Genomic DNA, 24,123 nt, shown 5'->3' with positions numbered 1-24,123 from the left:
GATGCCAGTTCTGACTTCCCAACTTAGTTCTTGGTCGTCAACATCCGGAGCTAATTTGATGTAATGCCAGTTGAAATATTCATTCCTGTGTAGTTGAGTAAGGCAGCTGTATACTTGAAACATGGAAGGACTAAAGTGCAATGAGTTGTTAGCTGCTTTTACATCCCCTGACAGTTGTTTTAAATTTGACTGTTCTAAAATTAGGGATTAATTGATGCCAAAAACAACCTCAACTGGTCGAATGGAAGAACAGGATTGGTTTCCCTTTATTGAGAAGTAAAATTATATCCCAGATTGAGTTTTGTAGATAAACTCCTTGCGGTTTTGCAAATTATGTATTCAGAACTGACGTGCAGGATTAGTGTTCTGAACTTAATTTTCACTCTGCAGATTCTGTGAGAAATGTTAATGTTTTAGACTTAGCAGTTTCTGGAGATGGACACAAAAAGCTAAAGTAACTCAGCGGGTGGGAAGCATCTCTGGAGAGAATACATAGGCGACATTTCGAGTCGGCGGGCGGGTCAGGCAGCATGACTGGTAAAAATGGTGGCGATAACCTATCCATTTTCTCTGCTGCCTGACCTGCTGAGTGACTCCGTTTTGTGTCTATCTTTGGTATAAACCAGCATCTGCAGTTCCTTCGAATACATTATAAGCAGTTGTGAAGATTATGCCTCTTGATGAGCTTGTAGGCTTTTGTTATCTAGTGAAGAAGGGGCCATTTTCGGACCAGCAGAGAGGCAATGGGCTTTTAGGAAGAGTGCTACAATTGGATTGTGCAAGTTAGAGACTGACAAACTTGTTATTTTGGTTTTTTTTGAGGGGGGGGGGGGGGATTGGTCCAGTCCATGTAGATGATTTCTGAACTCGTATATCCAAATGGCTTCTTATCCAAGTACATGCGGTTACAAGTACAGTCTGAAGAAGGGTCTCAACCCGAAAAGTCACCCATTCATTCTCTCCAGAGATGCTGCCTGACCTGCTGAGTTATTCCAGCATTTTGTGTGTTACTTCGATTTAAACCCGCATCTGCAGTTCTTTCCAGTACAGGTGGTTATGTGCAGGTTCTTTCCTGGAGGCAAATATGTTCAACAGTTTTCACCCTGTTTGCCAACTTCTGCACTTTGCGAATAGTTCCTCAGAGCTATCAACGGGTTCATAAAATACATTTCATCTTCATACTCGTAAATCAGTTTCAAAGTGAATTGAGGAAATATAGCCTTTGTGGTTAACACAGCAATTGGAAATAGATCCAAGCATATTAGCTTTATTGGAAAATCTGAATTGATGTATACCCAGTAACATTCAAGTAGACAAATCCCAATAACCATTCTGTAGAATAAAGTATGATATGGAAAACTACACATGAAATGCACTGCAAAGTAATGAGGTAGTTGGTTCCTAGCAGGAAAATAAACCTTTGTTAACAAGTTACTCCATTTATTAGTTATTCTTACAGTGTTGCTCTCTTTAGTTCTTGAATGAATGATTTGATGTAAAATTATTTAAATCCTGCATTTTTGGGGACAGGAAAATTAGGATAGTGGTGGATTAAAAATGGTGACAAATGTGACCTTAATTTTAGTTGCATTTAGTAGGATCCAATTAACTGAGTTTTTGAGGTATGTATGCACTATGAATGTCAACGTTGTATTGTCGTTTAAGAATTTCCAACGTCCTAATATTTCCACTTAATGGATCTTGCAAAGGGGTTGTTGGCGAAGGCAGATCAACAGTTCCATGTGGTTAGTTGTCTCATGGGATTCTTGCTGGTGAGTATCCAAAGGCTCAAACTAAAGGTGCTGCAATGTTGACGTATTATGTGGGGAGCCCGACTTGGGAACAGCAACCAGTGTGTCCCACCCAGTTTGGGTTGGCTTTAATGCCTAATGAAGTTTACTTTCCTTAGTAATGCCAAAACAGCAAATAAGATATTCTACTCTGCGTTAATGTATCACGTTATACAATTACCTTTGTCTCCCCTCAGGTACATCAGATTATGGGTAACTTCTTTTTCAGCTCTGGAGGTTTTGGATGAGTGTTGAGGCCATTGTGTGATCTGCGGGGGAGATGGGAGTTGCTTGAGTGTGTGCTTGGATGGAGTGCACCTGATGAAGAGAAGAGGTTTTTGGTGCCACCCAGAAATCTGCTTCTCCTTATTTGCGTGGTCATGGACTGGTATTCCAATAAGTCATCGAGAAACTCTTTATGGAGCCGTCTTTTTTTTCCTGTCCTGCTAATACCTTGCTGTGAAGGAACTTGGAGTAATGGGCCTACCTTGGGATTCTGGTGTTGAGTATGTGAACACAATGACCTGCTAGTTGGAGCTGGTGGACTCTGCCGAGATGCTGGGGATGTTGGCCAGCAAGAGGACACTGATTTGGGGTTTTTTTTCCTGCCAATTGTTTGGTGCGGATTGTTGGTAGAACCCCTCCAGTGCTTTGAGGAAATATGTCTCCAAAGTATAGATGTACAGGAAAAACTGGCATCAGGTGAATTTTCTACAAGGTTTAAGGACAATCTCAACACTTTCTTCCAGCAAAGGTGCTGAAGACCTTGAGGTAGTGGTGAATTTCAATACTGGTATATATCTTTGGGTTATCCCCTGAGATATCGAAAGTGGCCCATGTCTTCCAGGGTCCCATGGCATTTTATTTGAGGAGATGGATTTGGAGGTGAGATGTACTGTTTCAGCAACAAAAATTGAGAAGAATGTTTGGAGTAATGACCTGACTTTGCTTGACAACAGGTCTGCATTGAAATTTGATCTGTGCTAAACCATAGAAACGTGTAAATGCCTGGTGTAGCAGACTCGTTATCACCCACTAAAGTGATAACTGCTCTGACTGGACCTGAAGGAGCAAGAGCCTGAGGAACTGAACGTCCCAGAGTAGGAATAAAATATTTGGAAGTATCAAAAAGCCCTTTACTTGGCAATGTGAAGTAATTCTATATTAGTTTTAATAGAGTGTTGGGAATATGAGAATGATAGTTTATTTTGAATTCCGCTTGCTTCATCTGAAGGTTGCCAACTCTGTTGCAGCACAAGGTCCACACAGAGCTGTGAGAAGAGATTTATCACTTTTAGTGGTTCATGATACTGGAGCAATGAATCCATTCTGTTGATGCAGAATCCCTGACCTCTGGGAATACACTGCCAATATTCTTTCCTCAACATTAAAACATTCGCTGAAGAATGGTTTTGGCTCGAAAGGTTGCCTATTTCCTTCGCTCTATAGATTCTGCTGCACCCGCTGAGTTTCTCCAGCATTTTTGTCTACCTTAGATTTTCCAGCATCTGCAGTTCCTTCTTAAACTGCTTGTCTCATTGTTGGAGCTAATTGACTGCTTGTTCTCCCATGTAACCCATTCACACAGCCCTTTATGTACCTCCTGCCCTATTGTGCAGATCCCACTTCGGGCTCATTGGACATCCTGAAACACAGGTGCAGTGGATGTGCATAAACCTAGATGAACAGGGATTATAGTGAGATCAGAGAAGGCTTTATATTATAGATGTAAAGCATGCTTGTCTATTGGTCAGGGCAATGAGTATAAAACTAGGCAAGCTATGTTACTGCTCTATTAAACTTTGGTTAGGCCACATTTGGCGTATTGTGTGCAGTACTGATCTCTGCACAGGAAGAATGTGGAGACTTTGAACTGCTCAGAAGATGTTCACCTTGTCTGGATTAAGCGTATTTGGTATAAAATTGAAAAAAAATAATTATTTTCTTTGATACATAGGAGGATGAGAGGTGACCTGATAGAAATGTAGAAAGTCATGAGAAGACTAGGGTAGACAATCGCTCTTTTCTCCCCCAAGTATTTATGTCATATATTAGAGAATAGAGGTTTTGGGGGAGACGAGTAAAATTTAAAGGAGAGTTGAGGCACCTTTATTTTAACTCATTGGGTGGAAGGTTCCTCTCGGAAGGTGCTGTCAGGAGAGGTGGTAGAAGTACGTATGATAGCAATATTTGTTGCATTTAGACAGATGCAAGAACAAGCCACAAATAGAGGGATATGTACCACGTGCAGGCAGATGAGATTAATTTAGATTGACGCGCTGGTTGGCACAAACATGATGGGCCCAGGGGCCTGTTCCTGTGCTGCTGTGTAAACACAAGCTCTCTAGTCCCTAACACACCAACGTGTTTGGACTATCACATTTTTTTGGTGACGTTTTACCCGATATGCTTTGCATATCTGAAACTTTTAATTTGTGATATGTTTGAAACTGAGTTAATCTAGAGCAAGGTACAGCATGGCCTAGCTGATTACTGTTAAAGCAATGTTGGAAATGAAAGTGGAAGCTGCTTGGACTCCTAGAATTTAAGTTTAACTAAAATTTGGATTGCACTTTTAAAGGTTGGATCAGCCTCTGGAGCTAAAGTAAATAATGCATTTGCTGAGAAATCATAACATTGTTCTTGGATTTTAAATTCTATTTTTGGTCCAGAAGAGGGCAGAATGTTATCTAAAGATTATACCAGTGCGATATGATTTTGCTTTGGAGCTGAAAATTGTCATGTAAATGGATTTAAAATTTGAGACCAAGTCACTGGGTATTTTTAAAGCTGAGATTGACAGGTTCTTGATTAGTACCTTCCGAGAGGAACCTTCCACCCAATGAGTTAAAATAAAGGTGCCTCAACTCTCCTTTAAATTTTACTCGTCTCCCCCAAAACCTCTATTCTCTAATATATGACATAAATACTTGGGGGAGAAAAGAGCGATTGTCTACCCTAGTCTTCTCATGACTTTCTACATTTCTATCAGGTCACCTCTCATCCTCCTATGTATCAAAGAAAATAATTTATTTTTTTCAATTTTATACCAAATACGCTTAATCCAGACAAGGTGAACATCTTCTGAGCAGTTCAAAGTCTCCACATTCTTCCTGTGCAGAGATCAGTACTGGGTGTCGAATGTTATGGGGAGAAGGTGAGAATGGGGTTGAGAAGGAGAGATGGATCGCCCATGATTGAATAGCAGAGTAGACTCGATGGGCCGAATTGCCTAATTCTACTCCAATGATTTATGAACGCATGAAAGACCACCAGTAGCAGAACATCTTCATATGCTGAAAGAAAATCCGTTCAGGCTAAAAATAAAAAACCTTGAACTTTCAAGATAAACTGATGTTTTATGGGGTTCATTAGCAACTGAATACAGTATATTTTCCACGTTTAATTATATAGTCCTAAGATCAACATTGAAGATACTCCACGAAATGGAAGAATTACAAGAAGTGTAGGCAGAGCAATACAATATGAATTACCATTAAAAAGGAATGTTTCTGACGAGGGAAAATCGGTTTATTGGCAGTTCCCAAGAACGGAATCCGTAGTTAACCTTTGGTCTGCTAGCATTAGTTCGGTGCCACAAGTAAACAAACGGGCTTTCTGAAAATATATCCGTTTAAATTAGAATATACTAAATCCGGGAGGTGCAGAGGCTTCCAAAATCTTTTCACCCTTGTTAATTTCCCTAATTTGTTCTTATTTTTCTAAGCCTGCATACTTTTCTTTGGCGATGTTTCCCCCCCTTGGTACCTAGTTCTTTGGCAAGATGACAGATGTTTTACGTGAATGTAAATGTTGAAAGGAATTTGAAAGCTACTTCTAAAAATTGGCACAGGTAAGCTATTAAAAATGAAGAATATTCACAGGGAATGGTCAAGAGCATGAATGCTACTCAAGCTACACGTCTGACTGCACTGTCACCATAATTTACCAGCTGTTTCCTGGTATGTTCCATGCAGTTTCTGCTCAACAAAATACATTAAGAAATCCTAGCGTTCGCCTATGTTGGATTGATCACGGGTTCTGGAAACAGCCTTGTGACAAGTTATTGTACATAGCTTTCCATTTGAACTAACATTTACAGTATCTTGTGGACCATCATGGAATGACATGCATCACATATGAAAAAGATGCTTCCGATTATTAATGTCAGTGACTGAAGAGCCAGCAATATACTGGAATATTACAATAGCACATTTTATATGATAAGATGTTTTAATTTACACTTTAAATCATTGCAAAATTACTTAAATCATTGCAAGGCTGTCCTTAAAGGAATGAGTGAACAATCCGTTGGGAGTTGGGCTGGTTGGGACCCTTTAGTGATGGGTGATCTTTTCTCCTAACAGATTATCTTATTTTTGCTGAAGTGTGAGGAATGTACATCAATGTGATGGGTCCTCGGGTACTTGCCAAAATAACTAGTTGTAGATGAGCTAGTAAGGGATTGCTTACAATGCAGTCTAAAACCTTCAGTCAGTAAAGCAAGGTGGAAAAGCAGGTAGCGTGTGGCCCGAGGCTGTGGAATTGTTACTCGGTTGGCGTATGGGTACTTTGAGGAAACCTGATCTACAAAGTCGTGACACTCCTCATCTTAAAACTTCACCTCTACTGTAGACCCAGCTCCGTTCACCATTAAGTAGGATGGTGCAATGCAAAGTAAGGTTGATAGATATGGACAAAAGTAAAATTCATGCAAGTGGAATTTGGTTATTAAAGATCCATCTGAGATCATAAGTTCATAATTCACAAAATTAGGCCACTTGGCACATCGTCTATTTCGCCATTCAATCAAGGCTGATCTCGGTCCAGATGTGCAGTCCCTTTAGGATGGGAACCACAAATAGTGTTAAGCAGCCAAGTACAGAAATCTCAGGCTAGTGGTCAATCGCAACGGATATGAAAACCCATGGAATGTTAACCTTTATCCACAGGGATTAAAATGGCTCACAAAACGGTAGATCTAATACTCTCTCCGGAGACAGTTTCACAACCTCCAACCACTGCGAGATCTAATAAAGTGCTGAGTAGAGATTCTATGGTTAAATTCAATCAATTCTGCCCTCTAAATGCCAGGAAAGTTAACTTCGTTCAGGAAGAAGTGCACTGGAGAGTCATCAGAAGAATTTGGACGTTAGAAGACAATACATCAATGTATACAATGGCAATATATTTCCGTTGGCATGATGTGCAGGGGGAACCCATGTGTGTTGGCATTCTTGTGTGCCTCTAACCTCATTGATCTTGGTGGTGGAGTTGTGGGATGATGATGATGGGGTTGTGGTCCCTCTGGCTTTGGAGATGGCACACTGCAGCCACGGTGTGCTGATAATGTAAAGGACTTTAATGTTTAGGGTGATTAATTGAACACCTAAGGCAGTGAAATAAAAAATCTCAAACGGTTCAATGGTTCTTTATTGTCACGTATGCACAGTAATATTCTTTTATATAACCACAAATGCACAGTCGCCATATTTCGGGGCCGTTTATAAAATCCCCGATCCAGCTACGCCCCAGGCAAGACAGGCTTCCATTCCGGTCGTTATTGGACATCACTGTGCGAAAATAACTAAACGGTTGTCGGTTTTTTTACTGTGTAATGGAGGATCAATATACTGCGTATTAATAAAACTCTTCCATGTATCAAGAATTTCTGATTAAGTGCAGAGGGAGCTCCAAAATAACGCACCACGCAATCGTTGCCTTCTGATGGGAGGTGTTGTGTCCACTTTCTTTGCCCCGCCCAGGGAAGTTGATAGTGCATGTAAATGAAGGAACACTCATGTAGTGGCGCGATTCAATAGAAATATCATGAGCTAATCCCCGTGATTAGACTCGAACAGTCAGGCTTGTGCTTTACACATACAGCCCAGGATTAGTACAGAAAATATCAACCTATGGCAATGTTTAGGAGGAAGAAAAAAATTGCACGAGGTCCAATAAAAAATAAAAAACCCCCACTGAAACCGCGTTGTTAAACACTGCTAACACTAACTCATAAATCTCTTTCTGGCTCTCAAGGCTTCTGGCAGCGGTTGAGTGCAGACGTCACGAGTTTCTGCTTAAGTGTTGAGTCCTATTTGAAACCTGTTCCATCACTTACGGGAATATTTTAAAGCGATCATTATCAATGTGTTTGCACTTTGTGTTTGTCTAAGCTGCTGATAATTCCTTCCATTACACATTTGACATTGCTATTTTGATTTATTATAATCATTTAACAAATGTCATTTTAAAGCAGAAGGCCACAGCTATTAGTAATACAGTGAAATAAATGCAAGGATAGAAATACTCCTCCTATCGGTATTGGTAATTAATTTCGCAATATTATGAATGTCATGCTTGCATCTGACTTTGTAATCTCAGTGTTTTAATGAATGCATAAATTATGTTGGCGGACAAAAGCGAAGTGGGCACATAATGCTTAAACACAAGAGGCACGGTGGCGCAGCGGTAGAGTATTCTCCCTGATCCGTCGAAATCCTTCCGAAGCAGCTTGTTTTCTGTACAAACGCCCAGGCCAGTTTTGTGGATTTAAAGAGGCGTATGGTGCGAATTCTGCTGCCCCACGCTCCATTCGCACGCTTGCTTCAATATTATGTCGTTGCCCGATCACTTATGTCGTGCTATCAAACAGTAGTCTCATACTTTGGGTAAGTTATAGATTGTTTTACAGATGACACTGCACGTCTAACTTCCTATGCTTGTCACTATAGAGCTTGCTTGTAGCGGGAAGAAGAAAGGAAGAGGAGGAGTCAGAGGGTTGAGGGGGGGAGGAAATTGAGACAAGGACTATTGCAAAGTTTAAGAGGCAATTAGACAGGTATAGAATAGAATAGAATACCTTTATTTGTCATTCAGACCTTTCGGTCTGAACGAAATGCTGTACAGGGATATGTCAGATTTAGACGGATATGGGCCAAACGCAGGCAAGTGGACGAGTGCAGATGAGACATGTTGGTCGGTGTGGGCAAGTTGGACCGAAGGACCCGTTTCCATACTCAATGACTATATGACTTGTGGGTCGGTTGCCTTTTGCTGTGGAATTAATGGAGCAAACTTGTATTTGATTTGAGCTGAAGATAACAGTTTATGATGAGAAGATTGTCTTTAAAAAGCTTTCAAAGGCTTGCTGCGATGGAATGGACGGTGCAATTTTAGCTGCTTCGTTCATTGCATGAGCTGGTGCCCAAATGTGTGCAGTGCTGTAGGCAAAGCTGGGAATGTACCCACTGCAAGGAACCTTGCATAGACACAGAAATGCTGGAGTAACTCCTAGAGAGAGAGAGAGAGAGAGATAGATTTAGCTCTGAGGAGTCTGAAGAAGGGTTTCGGCCCGAAACGTTGCCTATTTCCTCCATAGATGCTGCCTCACCCGCTGAGTTTCTCCAACACTTTTGTCTACCTTCGATTTTCCAGCATCTACAGTTCTTTCTTAAACTGCTTGTCTCATTGTTGTTTGTTGGAGCTAATTGACTGCTTGTCCTCCCATGTAACCCATCCACACAGCCCTTTATGTACCTCCTGCCCTATTGTGCAGATCCCACTTTGGGCTCATTGGCCATCCTGAAACAAAGATGTAGTGGATGTACATACACCTAGATGGACAGGGATTATAGTGAGATCAGAGAAGGCTTTATATTTTAGATGTAAAGCATGCTTGTCTATTGGTCAGGGCAATGAGTATAAAACTAGGCAAGCTACCCGAAACGGTGCTTCACTCCATAGATGCTGCCTCACCCGCTGAGTTTCTCCAGCACTTTTGTCTACCTTCGATTTTCCAGCATCTGCAGTTCCTTCTTGAACTGCTTGTCTCATTGTTGGAGCTAATTGACTGCTTGTTCTCCCATGTAACCCATTCACACAGCACTTTATGTACCTCCTACCCTATTGTGCAGATCCCACTTCGGGCTCATTGGACATCCTGAAACACAGGTGCAGTGGATGTGCATAAACCTAGATGGACAGGGATTATAGTGAGATTTTTCATGACTACATTGAATGGCGGTGCTGGCTCCGAAGGGCCGAATGGGCTACTTCTGCAACTTTCTTCCATGTTCATAACTCAGCGGGTCAGGCGACGTGGGTCACTCTTGACGTGATGACGCAATCCCTCCCCCTCCCCCCCCCCCCCCCAACCCACGGGGCCCGGCCACCCGGCGCATGCGCCGCCGATCCGGCGACAGCAGCTCGAGCGTCGCGGCAGTTGGGGGGCAACATTTCAAACGCCGACGGGGAGTTAACGGCCGCCCGCTCTCCATGGCGGCCGCAACATCACCATCGCCACCGCCGCCCATCGACGAGACGCCTCTGAACGGTGAGTGGAAGGAGGACGCAGGGTCTTGACCCGAAGCGTCACCTATTCCCCCTGTCCCTGTCCCTCTCTCTCCACAGGCGCTGCCCGAGCCGCTGAGTTTGTTTGTGCCCATAATGACCAGCATCTGCAGACAGTTCCCTCCTTTGCAGGAGGGGACAACAACACTTGAGTGTAGTAACAAGCCGTTCTGGGGGGAGGGGGGGGAGAGATTGTAGAACTGACCTGCAGCGGGCAGGCGACCGGTCGAATGTCCCTGCTTCTGCACCTTTCTTCGATCGATGTTTCCAATCCAGCGGCGGGCTCACAAGCACCGACTCGTCTCCCATTGGAAACGCGGTCTCCCTCCCCCCCCCCTCCCATCCCGGGTCCACGACAACAACAACAGGGCGGGACCTTGCTGGACAGGAAGTGACGTCGGGCGATCGACACCGCCGCGGGCCAATCGCACGCCGCCGATCTCACGTCATGCCGCGGCGCTGGCAGCGACCGACCAATGGGAGGCGGCGGAGGGCAGGACTTGGGGGCTACCTGCTGGAGCAACAACAGTGGAGCAAATGGTGGTCACAGCTTGGGAGGGTGGTGGTTGATTACTGCGCAAACACCTCATAAGTGGTTATCTCGCGGTATGGAAGAATATATTGCCAATAGCCCGCCCCCCCCCCCATCCAAATGGTGGCCACATTGGCAACTACTCTCTCCTCATCCAAACAGTGGCCATAGCTCAGGGGTACAATGCCAATTGCCTCCCCCTCATCCAAATGGTGGCCACACCATTGCAGTTACACAAGACGTTGGCGAGGCTAATAGAGTATTGTGTTCAGTCTGGGCACCATGTCTGCCCCCTACTACCCAACCAGTGCAGCTCAAAGGATCTTGCAGTGTTCAACAAAAAACGCAAAGGACTGTGTAAAGGAATGGGAAACTGTCATATAGTCAACCAGCTTCAAAGACACGAAAAGAAGAAGAAGAACCATGTTGTTATCAAATTTGAGACAGCTCATCTGAGAAACAGCTGTGGGCAAGTGGTGGCCACAGCTCAGGGGCACTGTGGCAATTGTTCCCCCCTCCTCATCCAAATGGTGGCCCCAGCCCTGATCCACTAACCCCATCCTCATCAGAATGGTGGCCACTGTGGTAATTGGCCCCTCCTCATCCAAATGGTGGTCACAACCCAATGGCACAGTGGCAATTGTTCCCTTCCTAATCCTGTCTATTTACCAAATGCTGTCTGGATTATAGGGTATTAGCTACAAGAACAGGTTGGACAAACTTGGATTGTTTTCTGTGGAGCATGGGAGGCCAAGGGGAGACCTGTTAAATCTGTGAGATGCATGGACAATGTTAGACAACCATTTTCTCCAGGTGGAAATGCCAAAAACGAGAGAACATAGCTTTAAGCTGTGAGGGGCAATGAGATGTGCGGAGCAAGATTTTTACACATAGTGGTGGATGCCTGGAACACCCTGCCAGGAGTGGGGAGTGGACAGATACAACAGTGGCATTTAAGAAGTTTTTAGAAAGGCACATGGCTATGGAGAGAAAGGAGGGATATGGAACACATGCAGGCAGCAGAGATTAGTTCGGCATCATGTTTGACACAGCCATTTTGGGCTGAAGGGACTGTACCTGTCCTGTACTGTTCTATGTCCAGTCATTTTTTTCTGTACCCTCCTCCCCTGCCACATTGGCAATTTATCTCATTATAATTTGTTGTGCACATATTCCTTGGCTTTATCCGTGACTCCAGTGATCACCATATTTTGTTGGGAAAAATTGTGTTGGTGACTTTGCACCCTTATTTTACCCTTTCTTTTCAAATGCTGACCGCTAAATCTAGCATACAGCAAGCGGGACAGTCAACATCTCTGGGGAGAAGGAATGGGTGACGTTTCAGGTCGAGACCCTTCTTCAGATTGAAGAAGGGTCTCGACCCGAAGTCACCCATTCCTTCTCTCCAGAGATGCCGCCTGACCCGCTGAGTTATTCCAGCATTTTGTGTCTATCTTCGGTTTAAACCAGCATCTGCAGTTTCTTCCTACACAGTTAAATAGCCCAGTTCCGCATTTAATATATTATTAAACTGCCAAATTGTCTCTTTAAATATGTTTCCTTTTCTATCAAGCTTCTGTTTGTGCTCCAGATGATAAGATTCTTCCTTTCTGAAGGCTCTGCTGTCATGTCCACTATGTGCACAAAATTACTATATGACAAAGGAGCAGAATTAGGTCATTTGGCCCATCGAGTCTGCTCCACAAGAGCAATTACAACAAATTTATTGCCTCATTACAACCCTTTTATTGCCTGTTTTGTTTTCCATCAGCCATGCTGGTGTTGGAAAATATACATTCATTATTCAGCTGATAAGTTTGGTGTTATCTAAAAAAATGGGAATAGGTTTTTTGACCCATAATAAAGAACTAGTTAGCCCAAACACTTTGTCTGTGATCAGTTAACAGCACAGACTGGAGAAGTGCAGTGTTGGCTAAACTATAGAATGATGTATTCTTTATTTTTAGAAAGGCATAATATCCATGTTCTATGTCTCTGTGATGTCTTTTTTACCTGTTCTATTCCGATTATATGTTTTTATTCCGATTACTATGTAAGGTGTCCTTGAGATGTCTGAAAGGCACCCATTAAATAAAATTTATTATTATTATTATAGTCACACAGACTGAGTTTTGTAGTATTTATTTGCTATTTGGAGTAAACAAAAAAAGTCCTACTTGCTGTGCAAGCTGTGATTACACTTGGGGGAAGAAAACATTTGGATGAAAGTGAGTGGCATTCTTGAGGAATTCTAAAACTGCTTAAGGAAGGAAAAGGAAGCAATGACGTTTGGGTCAATGTTCACCAAATTTGTATGCTGGTTAAATGTAACTTTTACAATAGATTACATGGAGGAGAAAAGTCATAATTTTTTAACAATAATGAGAAATATTTGCATTTTGAGTAATTACAAGTTCTTGAAACAAGAAAAATGTGTATCAATTTTTAAAAAGGATTGACACAGCTTTGCTTTTATCCTTGAAATTTTGTTTTTTAATATTTGTAAATTTGCCAAACTGGGTCTGAATTGAGGAAAACCACCCAGTAATTTTTTGGAAACAGTTTACATTAGTTTATGTTTGTTTCTTTCTTAATTGGGAACTCCATTAATATATTTTTCATCCGTGTTTAACATTTTCACTTGTTTGGAGCTTGTTTTCATTAAAACAGGTTACAAATGCAAACTTTTTTTTAAGGGTTCTTTGTGACATCATCCAAGTTATAAGTATAATTTAATTCAGTGCTTTGGTAGTGGTAGGAATGCGGTGGGTAGCAGATGGGTGAAGTAGAAATGGGGTGAGAATGGTGGGAGCAGTAGGAATATAGTGAGAAGCAAGAGGGATCAGTAGGAATGGTGGAAGCATTAGGAGTGTGGTTGAAAATGTGGGGACAGTAGGGATGAGGTGGAAAACAGGTGAAAACAGTAGAAATGTGATGGGAAGCAGGTGAGAAGTAGGAATGGAATGGGAAACAGCTGAGCGAAGTGGAAAGTAGGTGGGAGGCGAATATTTTTTAAACTCGTAAAAAAAACTTGTTAATCAAGTTAAACCTTAAATATATTGTTAATCAAGTAGAAAATAAAAGGTGCCTGGCAGTAATAGAGACATCTATCCTTCCCTCAAATTTGAGTGGGAACGGGTCTGGGATGTGTAGTGGTCTCATGCATGGAATTTACGTAATGTTTAGCATATAAATGAATATATGCTTCTTCAAAACAAGACACAAAGCATTTATTTTGCATCATGTGACTTTGACATGTGACTATATTTAGCCATTTTTTAATGTTTTAATTCTATTTTTAGAAAGTCTCCCAACCTGACACAGTAAATTATATAAAAGTTGACAACAGAGAGCATAATGTTGAGCCTGTGTCAGAATTAAATGTGGAAAATGAAAACTAGGAAAATCTCCAATAAATCTCCAAATCTGGCTGTGCTTCGAGTCTGTCTACGTCTAAAAGACAGAAAAAGGTTCATTTTTCAGCTAATAACCAGTGTAGTTAACGTGAAGGAAAACAACTGACCAGAAAGAGGAGATGCACAGGGAATGGAAGCAGCAGTCTTTAGCATAGAAATAAGCACACTAAATTCTGAGTAATCTAGCAGATGGTAGTGTGATCCAGTTTGTTTTTCAGGTCTTATAAGATTATACATATATTTAAACAAAACCCAGCCACCTCTGTGTAATGAGATGCAATTCCTCTCAAATCTTGTTGTAGAGAAATATTTTATTAATGTGTAAAATACAATGAATACTTTGTTATTAAATTACTTTAAAATCTACTTGTATAAATATCGTCTTGTATTTCCAAACTGATGTTAATGTTAAAATGGTTATCAAGCAATGGTATCTTAATCTATACATGTAATTGCATTTTAAAACACCACTACACTTGCAAATGAGAAACTTGTTCACTTGGCCAGGATTGGAATCCTGGATACATAATGTGTCTCTCCGCAATTAGTTTTAGTTTTGAGACTTTTGTTACCATCACTGTTGTTGTGTGCCATCTGTTTTGGAGTTACTCCAATTTCCTTAACAATTTAGAAAGTTGGCCTAAAAGTTTGCTTTCATCCACACCACAAATGCAGATCTCCGTTGAATGACATGTCAGTGAGGGCCGGATTAATAGAATTTCCTAGCTTGAGCTTTCGGTTCTGATAGACCTGAGAATTGATTATATCTGCTGTATTCTTCTTAGATTTCCAAAGAGAGAGCATCATTTAAAATAAAGCCTGCTAGCTGAAATTTTCATTGTTTATTCAAATGTATTAAAAAAAAACTTGTATAGATTCCTAATTGACATAATGAATTAATGTAAATAAGAGCCAGCATTGGATCTTTCAAGAAATTAACGTTACAATTTGATTTTTAGATGTATTTTAAATAAGTCCACTTCAAGTGAAAACCAATCCTTACTTTAATTCTATTCTTTAATTCAATTCTTTAATTCCATTCTATTTTTAATTTTATCTATGGAAAAATCAACTTGTTTGGACCATAAGGACTAACTTGCAGTTCAGGTAGAGCAGTGATCAAACAGAAATCCTGACATTGTGCCAATACTGCCAATTAATCAGAATTTTGTGTTTTGCTCCAGCATTAACGGAATGTTAACCCTTCAGCCCATCACGTTTATGCTGGTTCCCATAAGAATCCAATTTTCCAGGGAAGATCCATGTGGTTGCATGGAGAATATGCAAACACCACACAGATGGCAGTGGGCATTAGAGTTGAATTTGGGTTTCTGGATCAGTAATAGCTGTACCACCTGCCACCTACCACTGTGCCATCTCGATGCAGGCTGCAATGACGCAAGTAGACTTGTGGCAATATGAGGTTTTCAGATTTATAATATAAAACAACCTAAATATTAATGTACGGGTTGTACAAGTGGTAATTTAACTACTCACTCGCCTAATTTAATGAATGTTGGCTATTGAAATGTCTCTCAACGTTGAGTGGTTCCACGATTCACAGTACACTACCAATCGACGTGAGAGTGCAATGAATGTTGGGGAAGGTGTTATGGGATTATCAAATATCCAGAATAGATTTTTACACACACTATCTGAAATACAAGCTAGTCTTGTAGCACTAGTCTGTGTTGTTGCAAAACAGCTGGTGTGGAACATTTTGTTCTCTGCGGCTGGGAAGATTACAGAGTTAAGCCAGTTCTGAGTTCAGATCACGTGCAGATTAGTATTCTGAAAAATAATTGAAATATGTACACAGTCCTCTATTAGCATACTGCTTAAATGTCACGTGTTACAGAAGTATTTCAGCTTCACTATTTTTAAACTGATATGATGTGTCTTTAACTGAATAGCGTCTCTTTATTTATTGGATATTCTCAGTACTTTTACCATGGAAAGGCAATCAGTCTTTTTTTATACATGTTTTTCATTACGGTGCATGTTAAAATATCTGCCCTATTACCTTAGCTGGAGGAACTTTTTCATATGAATTGGTTGACGATGTTGACAGAGTTATGTTCATGTGTGGATACATTAAAATCACCCCAGGCATGATTAAATTGTGCTGTAGTTTATATTGAGGATACAAAATTAGCAGTCTATCCAATTTAAACAGCAGTCTCATTCACGGAACAAACTCCAAATGTCATGCCTGCCAGTAAGATCTCTGTTGCCTTTGCACATTCCATTTTTTTGTAACCACCTCCAGCACTACAATGTTACATAATTCTGGCCTTTTATTCAACGATGTAATAATTCTACCTTTTTGTACCTTCTCGCCAACAGCCTGCGTTTTGAGAATTCCCTTCCTAAACCTCGCCACATCTTTACTTTATTAACATTGTCTTTAAAATAAATCTACTTTTCACTGAGTTTCTTGTAATCTCCCCAACATTTCCTTATGTGCTTTGGTAACAGCTTTAATTTGATAACTGATCTGAGAAGGAACCTGGGACATGTAGCTTATTTTGTTGGTGCTATTTAGACAAACGTCATTGGGATTTATCTTGAAGAAGCAACATGCTTGTCATCCCTAAAACCTGAGCAAGATCAGAGATTGGATTATGGGAGTACAGATGCTAAATAGGAAGCTGACATTTGGCTACATCCGTAAGGCTCTTGTCATTCCCTCCAGGTTTAAATTCAGTGAGTGACTGAAGTGTTTACTGTGCTGTCACAAAGGAATTTGCACATTCCTATTAAATATTCTTGCCTGACAGCTGGAAAAGGAAACTATGCACAAATGCAAGAGATTTAATTATTAGCAGGAATGTATAGATCAATGTTTATTACTTGTACAACATAACAAAGGCTATGTTCTGTGGGGAGTTGGAAGAAGTCTTGGGAATGGAAAGGTATTACACTCAATACATGTGTTGGAAATGATTAAATTTGCAAAGGATGAGGTGTACAGAAAGATGCCCTTACTCATTGCTAAATAGCCCAATGAAAATTGCTGCCTAATGTTTGCAGATAAAATGCATCTACTGGATAATAACAGAATAAATATAGCATTTAAGCTTCAACAAAGAAGAAAGCAGACAAAAGAAGTGCATTTTAGGTTTATCCTTGTTTTCTTTAATTGCTTTAGGTTCTTGGGTGGAGTTGCAGATAAAGAACAATGGGAATGGGAATGACAGTGGCTCCGGACGAAATGGAGGGTTGGAGCATGTGCCCTCATCGTCCTCCATCCATGATGAAGACATGGAAAAAATACTTCTGGATGCTCAGCATGAATCTGGTCAGAGTAGTTCGCGGGGAAGCTCCCACTCTGACAGGTAAAGAATTGCAAATCAATATAACGTTTACAGAAACTGCACTCTACCATGAGTCAGGAGTTTGAAATTGTCATGTAACTAAAACGGAACAATAAAATTCTTGTAGCAGCATAACAGGTCTGTAAACATAGTACTCGGTGATAGTACAATAAAGAAAACAGTTCAATAAATTAAAAAAAAACCCAATATTAATGCAAAACAAAAGCCCTAAGTTCCTAAAGGACAACTTCACAAAAATAATACTTTTTAGGACTATAGAATAGAATAGAATGCATTTATTGTCATTCAAACCTAGGTTTGAACGAAATATCATTTCTACAGTTTTTTACATTACAAAACAATCCAAGACCACAGTTTACATAAACATCCATCACAGTGAGTCTCCAACATCTCCTTACTGTGATGGAAGACAAAGTCTTTATCTCTTCCCTTTGTTCCTTCTCCTGTGGTCCAACAGTCCAACTGCAGTGTCGAGGCGAACTGGGGCTCCGATGTTAAAGCCCCCGGCGGGCGATGGTAAGTCCTGAGGCCGTTTAAGCCACGCCGGGCGATGTTAGGCCCCGGCTCCATGTCCTTAAACCCGCAATTCCAGCGGGAGAAGTCGCCGTTGCGGAGCTCGGAAAAGCGGTCTCCCACCAGGGACTTGGAGCTCCCGATGTTCCCGTCCACCGGGTCTGCGGCCGGTGCCTCCGAACTCCAAAGTCGGGTCGCAGCCGCACGCCACCACAGCTCTTCCCGCTCCGAAGTTGGCCAGCTCCGCGATGTCAGTTCCGCAGGCTCTGCAACTGGAGCCGCCAGGTTAGTCCCGGCCGGAGGTCGCCGCCGGCTCCACGATGTTAGGCCCAACGACATCCGAGACCCGACAGGGAATAGTCGGGTCTCCGCACAGGGAAGAGATTTAAACGGTTTCCCCCACAGCCCCCCCACCACCGCCCCACATATGCAAACTAAAAAAAATAATAAAAACTAACTCAAGACATACATTTAACAAGACAAAAATAAAAAAAGACAGACGACTGTAGTCGAGCCGCTGCTGTCAGGCGCCGCCACTCCCACTGTGTTTAACTCAGAATTACATCCTATGTGTTCTTCAACTTCTTCTTCTTGTAGGATTCCGGCAGTGTAGATGCTGCTAAGCGTATTACTGCCCTCCACAGGTCAAGGTTTGAACTAAATTCTTACATACAGTCCTGTAACTTGCAGGAATTGAAGAACAGACCTGGATATCAGTTGATGTTTCTACTGTGTCCAAACAGAGATAAAACAGAAAAAGCCTCAACTCCAAGTACTGTCAGTCTAACAAACAATACTTTTCTTTCTACCCTATACTTTTTACATTCTAGGAAAACATGCTTAACTGTCTCATTACTCCCACATTCACACAAGCCAGAAACATGTTTCCCTACAATGCACAAATAGTAATTTAACCCACAGTGTCCCAACCTCAATCTACACAGTTTAACTGAGTCCCTACGGGACAGAGATGTACAGAAACATATTTTCCTAACTTCAGATTGTATAGAAAAGTAGTGTCTACCCCTGACTTCCATTTCCCATCCTCTCTGCCATTCTTTTGTTAAGCCCTCTTTAATTATTTCTCTCAGTTCCACTCTCCCCAATGATACATGGATATCTTCTTAAACTCTCCTTTGCTATGAGGTCCACCTGTTCATTCCCCCTCACCCCAGCATGCCCGGGAACCCAGCAAAAAGTGATGTTACACGCAAACCCAATTCTAGAAAACACACTCAAGATTTCATTTAGAATGTCAGGACGAGCTTTAGATTTCCCTACTCTTAAAGTTTCAAGAGCAGCTGCAGAATCAGAACAGATAATGACTTCTCTAAAACTGGCTTCCTCAATCCACCTTAGAGCCCATTGAATTGCCATTAATTCAGTCGTGAGAACAGAGCTTCCATCAGAAATGCGCCGGCCAATCTTCAACCCAAGCTGCTCCACATACACTCCAAACCCAGCTCTCCCACTAACTGGATCTTTAGATCCATCTGTAAAAACAATCAAAGTGCTCTCACTGATTGAATTAAGATATTCCACTATTCTTCACCTCGCGCTTAACTTTTTCCTGAAGAAAAGCAAGCTCAATAAACAGTTCAGGAAGAACCCAATAGGGCACAGGTAGCCTTATTGTATGCTCTATAATACCCCCTTGTTCCAAACCCAGCTTCCTAGCCCACTGATTTATAATGACAAAAAATGTGTTATATTTGTTACCATCATCAACCTCTTGTTACCATCATCAACCTCTTGCAACAAACACCTTGCTGGGAAGGTATCATTACACCCACAAAATTTAGCCCAGTAATGTAACCCTAGCTTAATGCGCCTTAACCATAAGGGCATTTCTCCCATTTCAACAATCAGGGCAGGGACTGGGGAAGTCCTGAAGGCTCCACAGCAAAGCCTCAAAGCCTTTGCCTGCAACACATCTAGCCTAGCCAGAACAGTTTTAGACGCAGACCCATACACAAAACACCCATAGTCAAGAGAAAATCTGATCATGGCCTGATAAATTAGCAGCTTTGTCTCCCTGTTGGCCCCCCACTCACACCTAACCAGACTTCTCATAACATTCAGAACTTTTTCACACTTCAACACAATTTTACCTACATACACAGCCCAAGTCATACGCTCTTCAAACCAAACACCCAAAAACTTAAAAACCTTTACCTTCTCCAATAGAGACCCATACATATACAGCCCTAACTTAGGTAACTTTCTTTTAAAACCAAATACCATATATTTAGTCTTAGAGGCAGAGATTTTAAAGCCTCATGTGTTCCCCCATTCCTCTACAGACACTAACACTCTTTGAATCTGTTTTAAAACAAACTCTACATTACGACCTCTTTTCCAGATGGCCCCGTCATCTGCAAACAAAGACAGACCAAATCCTCTCTCTAATTTACAAAATATGTCGTTTATCATGATATTAAATAAAACTGGACTGATAACACTTCCCTGCGGGGTTCCATTCTCTATTTCTACAGTCTCTGAGCTGACACTACCAACCATTACTTGTATTGTTCTATTCAATAAAAAATCCTTAATCCAGTTGAACATTCGTCCCCTGACTCCCAAGTCAAAAATTTTAATCATTAATCCCTCCTTCCACAAAGAATCATATACCTGCTCAATATCAAGGAATACACTCACTACTGTTTCCTTGCTTCTAAATGCCCTTTTAATATCCTGATCCAAAACTGATACAGACTCCATTGTAGACCTTCCATTCCTAAAGCCATTCTGTACATCAACAAATAGTCCTCTGGTTTCTAAAAAATAAACTAGTCTGTTGGTTACCATCCTCTCCATAATTTTACAGAGCACTGCTGTGAGCGCTATAGGGCGATATGAACTAGGGTCAGATGCCTCTTTGCCTGGTTTTAAAATAGGGACCACGACTGCATGTTTCCATTCCTTTGGTAAATAACCCTCTGCCCACACAGTATTAAACAAAGCTAAGATTTCATCAAGTACAGTATCATCCAGATGTTTAAATAACTCATACGACAACCTATCACTCCCCGGGGTGGTATTTGCCCCAGACATAATTGCATCCTTCAACTCTTTTATGGTAAAAAAACAGATTAAAGGTATTATCATTTACTAAACTCCTCTCCAGCTTCCACTGATTAACTGCCATCAGCTCGGTTCTCTTTCTACACCTCTCCACTCCCATGCTCTCTGATCTATGCACTGCTTGAAAACTGTCAACACACATGTCTGCTTTTTCCTTATTGGAGACTGCTATCACCTCACCCTTCTGCAACACTGGTAACAAACTTCTTTTATATACTCCTGACATTCTACGCACAGCTGACCACAAATGCCTTACTGGAGTTTCCGGGCCTAGCGTACCACAAAACTTCCTCCAACTATTCCTGTTTGCATCCTTTACAACTCGTCTTGCTACTGCCCTTAGCCGCTTGTACTCCATTGCATTGACCAAAATTGGATACTTTCTTAATTTTCGATAGGCTATATTCCTATTCCTTACAGCTTCATCACATTCTTTATTCCACCAAGGAACAGACATATGGGACCTAGGTTCCTGCTTCACAGGAATAGTACAACAAGCTGCCTCATGAATCATGAGACTAATGGAAGTATTCCAACTATCTACAGAACCCTCACTATTAACCTCTCCAACTAAACTTTGAGCCTTCTCTTGGAATTTATCCCATTTGGCCTGAAAAAAGTTATATCTAGGGACTTTCTTTTCCACTTCTCTCCTCAAATCCCTACCAAACCTACATAAAATTGGATAATGATCACTACCCAGTGTATATCTATCCATTACATCCCATTCACCAATTCTTGCTAAATTTGATGAAGCAATTGATAAATCTATGTGGCTGCAGGTGTTTCTCACAATATTATACCTAGACGGCCTTCCATCATTTAACAATACCAACATACTTGTCTAGAAATTCTTCAACAATAACACCATTTTTATCCCTGTGATCACTACCCCATAAAGGATTATGCGCATTAAAGTCTCCAATCCATATAACAGGACACCTTACCTTCTCCATTATCTCATCAAAATCTGACAATATCAAGGGTTGACAGGGGTTATAATAATTTATCACAGTGATAGAATTCTGGCTGCTCCAAACCTCCACAGCCAAAACCTCAAGATTAGAATTAATGTCAACTTTCCTATACTGCAACCCAGTCTTAACAAAAGTTGCACAACCCCCACCTGATCTATCAGACCTATCTAATCGCACACATTCATAACCTGGGATTACAAAATCTAGACAGGGCTTTAACCATGTCCCTTGGATACATATTAATTTTGGTGCTTCTTTAAATTCATCAACAAATCTCTTTAACTCTTGACCATTTCCAATCAGACTCCGGGCGTTCCATTGAAGTATATAAAACATTATGGTGTTAATGAGGATCATTATCATCCACCTCACTGACATACTCCATACTGCTAGCTCTCGACAACTGTGACCTCTCCATACACTGACTCTCCGTCATGTATTGATGCAACTTTTCTGGCAACTGCTTTACACTGAGGAACCTTTCAGCTGCCCCCATCACTAACCTGATGATATCTGACCGGTTAGCTGCTTTCTTAGCTCCTACCAGCACATCAGAAACAAAAGACAGAAATGACTCCCTATTAAAAATCAACATGTCAGATGGAAAAGCCGACGGCAAGTTTGGCACAGTGATCTGGCTTCCTAGCACCACTCTAGTCCCAGCGCTCACATCTCCACGTTCTCTAGCCACCCTTTGAGCTGCCTCTGCATATGACACGTTGTTCTGATCCTTCACTTCCTGCACTCGCTTCGCCTGAACAAAGCGCTCACAACCATGAAACCCTGCTGCATGATCCCCATCACAGTTAGGGCACATAGGAGCCTCTGCCTTGCAATTTTGTATTGCATGATCTCCACCGCACTTTGCGCACTTTCTTTTACCCCGACAAGACCCAGCAACATGTCCAAACCTCTGACAGTTATAGCAGCACAACGGTGGTTTAATGTACTCCCTCACTTGATACGCCATACTCCCAAGAAACATTCTCTGTGGCAGTATTCCATCTTTGAACGTAAGCGGGTCCCTGACTCCATTCCTACTCTTAAATCTCACAACATCAGTTACCTGGGCCCCCTTAACGTTTTCTAAGATCTCCTTCTCAGACAAGCCATCATACATCCCATACACCACTCCCTTTATTCCCTGCTGTCTTCCTCTAGGGACCAAACTCTCCACCTTGGCCACCAATTTCCCCACACCCCTAGCATCATTAAACTGTTTTCTGTCTTTGCAACAAACTCTTAACATCCCATTATACAGAATCTTGGCCTGAAAATCCCTGCCTATCTGGCTCTCCAAAGCGGTGGTAATTTTTAATGGATTCACTGCTCTAAATCCTGCATCTCCTTGATTTGTTCCTTTAACTTTAAACAGCACGACGAATTCTTCAATAATTCTAGTTCTCCTAACTTTACTTCCTTCGTCTCCTGACATTTCGGGTCTTTCGCTCGATGCCTCTCTCTTAGAGCCCCCCTTTTCCTTACCTACAGTCTGCCACCCACCACCCTCAGCCCCACCATCCCCTGAAGCCATGGGCCTCTAGAATCTCTCCTCTCTCGCTCTCCCGCCCGCTGCTGCTACTACAGCTACTGTAGCGCTCTGGACACTGGCGCCACTAAACTCTCCTCATCCTATGTGTTGCCATGCTGCTGTAGATTTTACTTCGGAGTCACGTGAGTGACTACGTGAAGAACCCCGCCACGACGCATGCGTGTCATATCGCTTCACGCTTGCGAAACGTCAGGCGGGGGGAAGCGTTCCCCCGCAGCGGTAAGTTTGAAACCGCGACCTGCAGGTAAGAAATTTACTCTGCGGTAGAACTGGTGAAAGCTCGAAGGCCCGGTACTCAAAACATGAGTCTTTTTTATGCCATGGCCCTGGCCGGCCTTCTTGGAAGATGCGGGGACCTCCAACGCCAACCAAACCGAAAATCCAGACACCAGCGCAACAACAGCAGCGAAGAACCTACAAAAAGAAGTAAACCTGCCACTGGTAATTATGGAGGTAGGTGGGTCTGGTTCATAAACAAAATACAGGGAGCATGGAGGTTGGGTGGTGATTACGCTCTTTTCTGAAGGCATGGAGCATGTTAACAACCGATACTTACATCTTAAGCA

At 41.8% G+C, this 24,123-nt stretch overlaps 1 protein-coding gene across 1 annotated transcript in view; it reads left to right on the top strand.

Moving 5' to 3' along the window:
- The first annotated feature begins 9,956 nt into the window (after positions 1 to 9,956).
- Positions 9,957 to 24,123, top strand: part of bnip3l (BCL2 interacting protein 3 like) — a 31,045-nt gene continuing 16,878 nt past the window's right edge. Inside the window, exons 1-2 of the mRNA XM_033013770.1 lie at positions 9,957 to 10,125; positions 17,242 to 17,428. Of these exons, the coding sequence (XP_032869661.1) occupies positions 9,972 to 10,125; positions 17,242 to 17,428 (341 nt within the window). The 5' untranslated portion in view covers positions 9,957 to 9,971. The remainder of the gene's footprint in view (positions 10,126 to 17,241; positions 17,429 to 24,123) is intronic.

Source organism: Amblyraja radiata, chromosome 39 (assembly GCF_010909765.2).
Source record: "Amblyraja radiata isolate CabotCenter1 chromosome 39, sAmbRad1.1.pri, whole genome shotgun sequence".
NCBI lineage: Eukaryota > Metazoa > Chordata > Chondrichthyes > Rajiformes > Rajidae > Amblyraja > Amblyraja radiata.
Note: the sequence above shows the minus strand (reverse complement) of the source record. Positions and strands in the feature narration are given on the sequence as shown.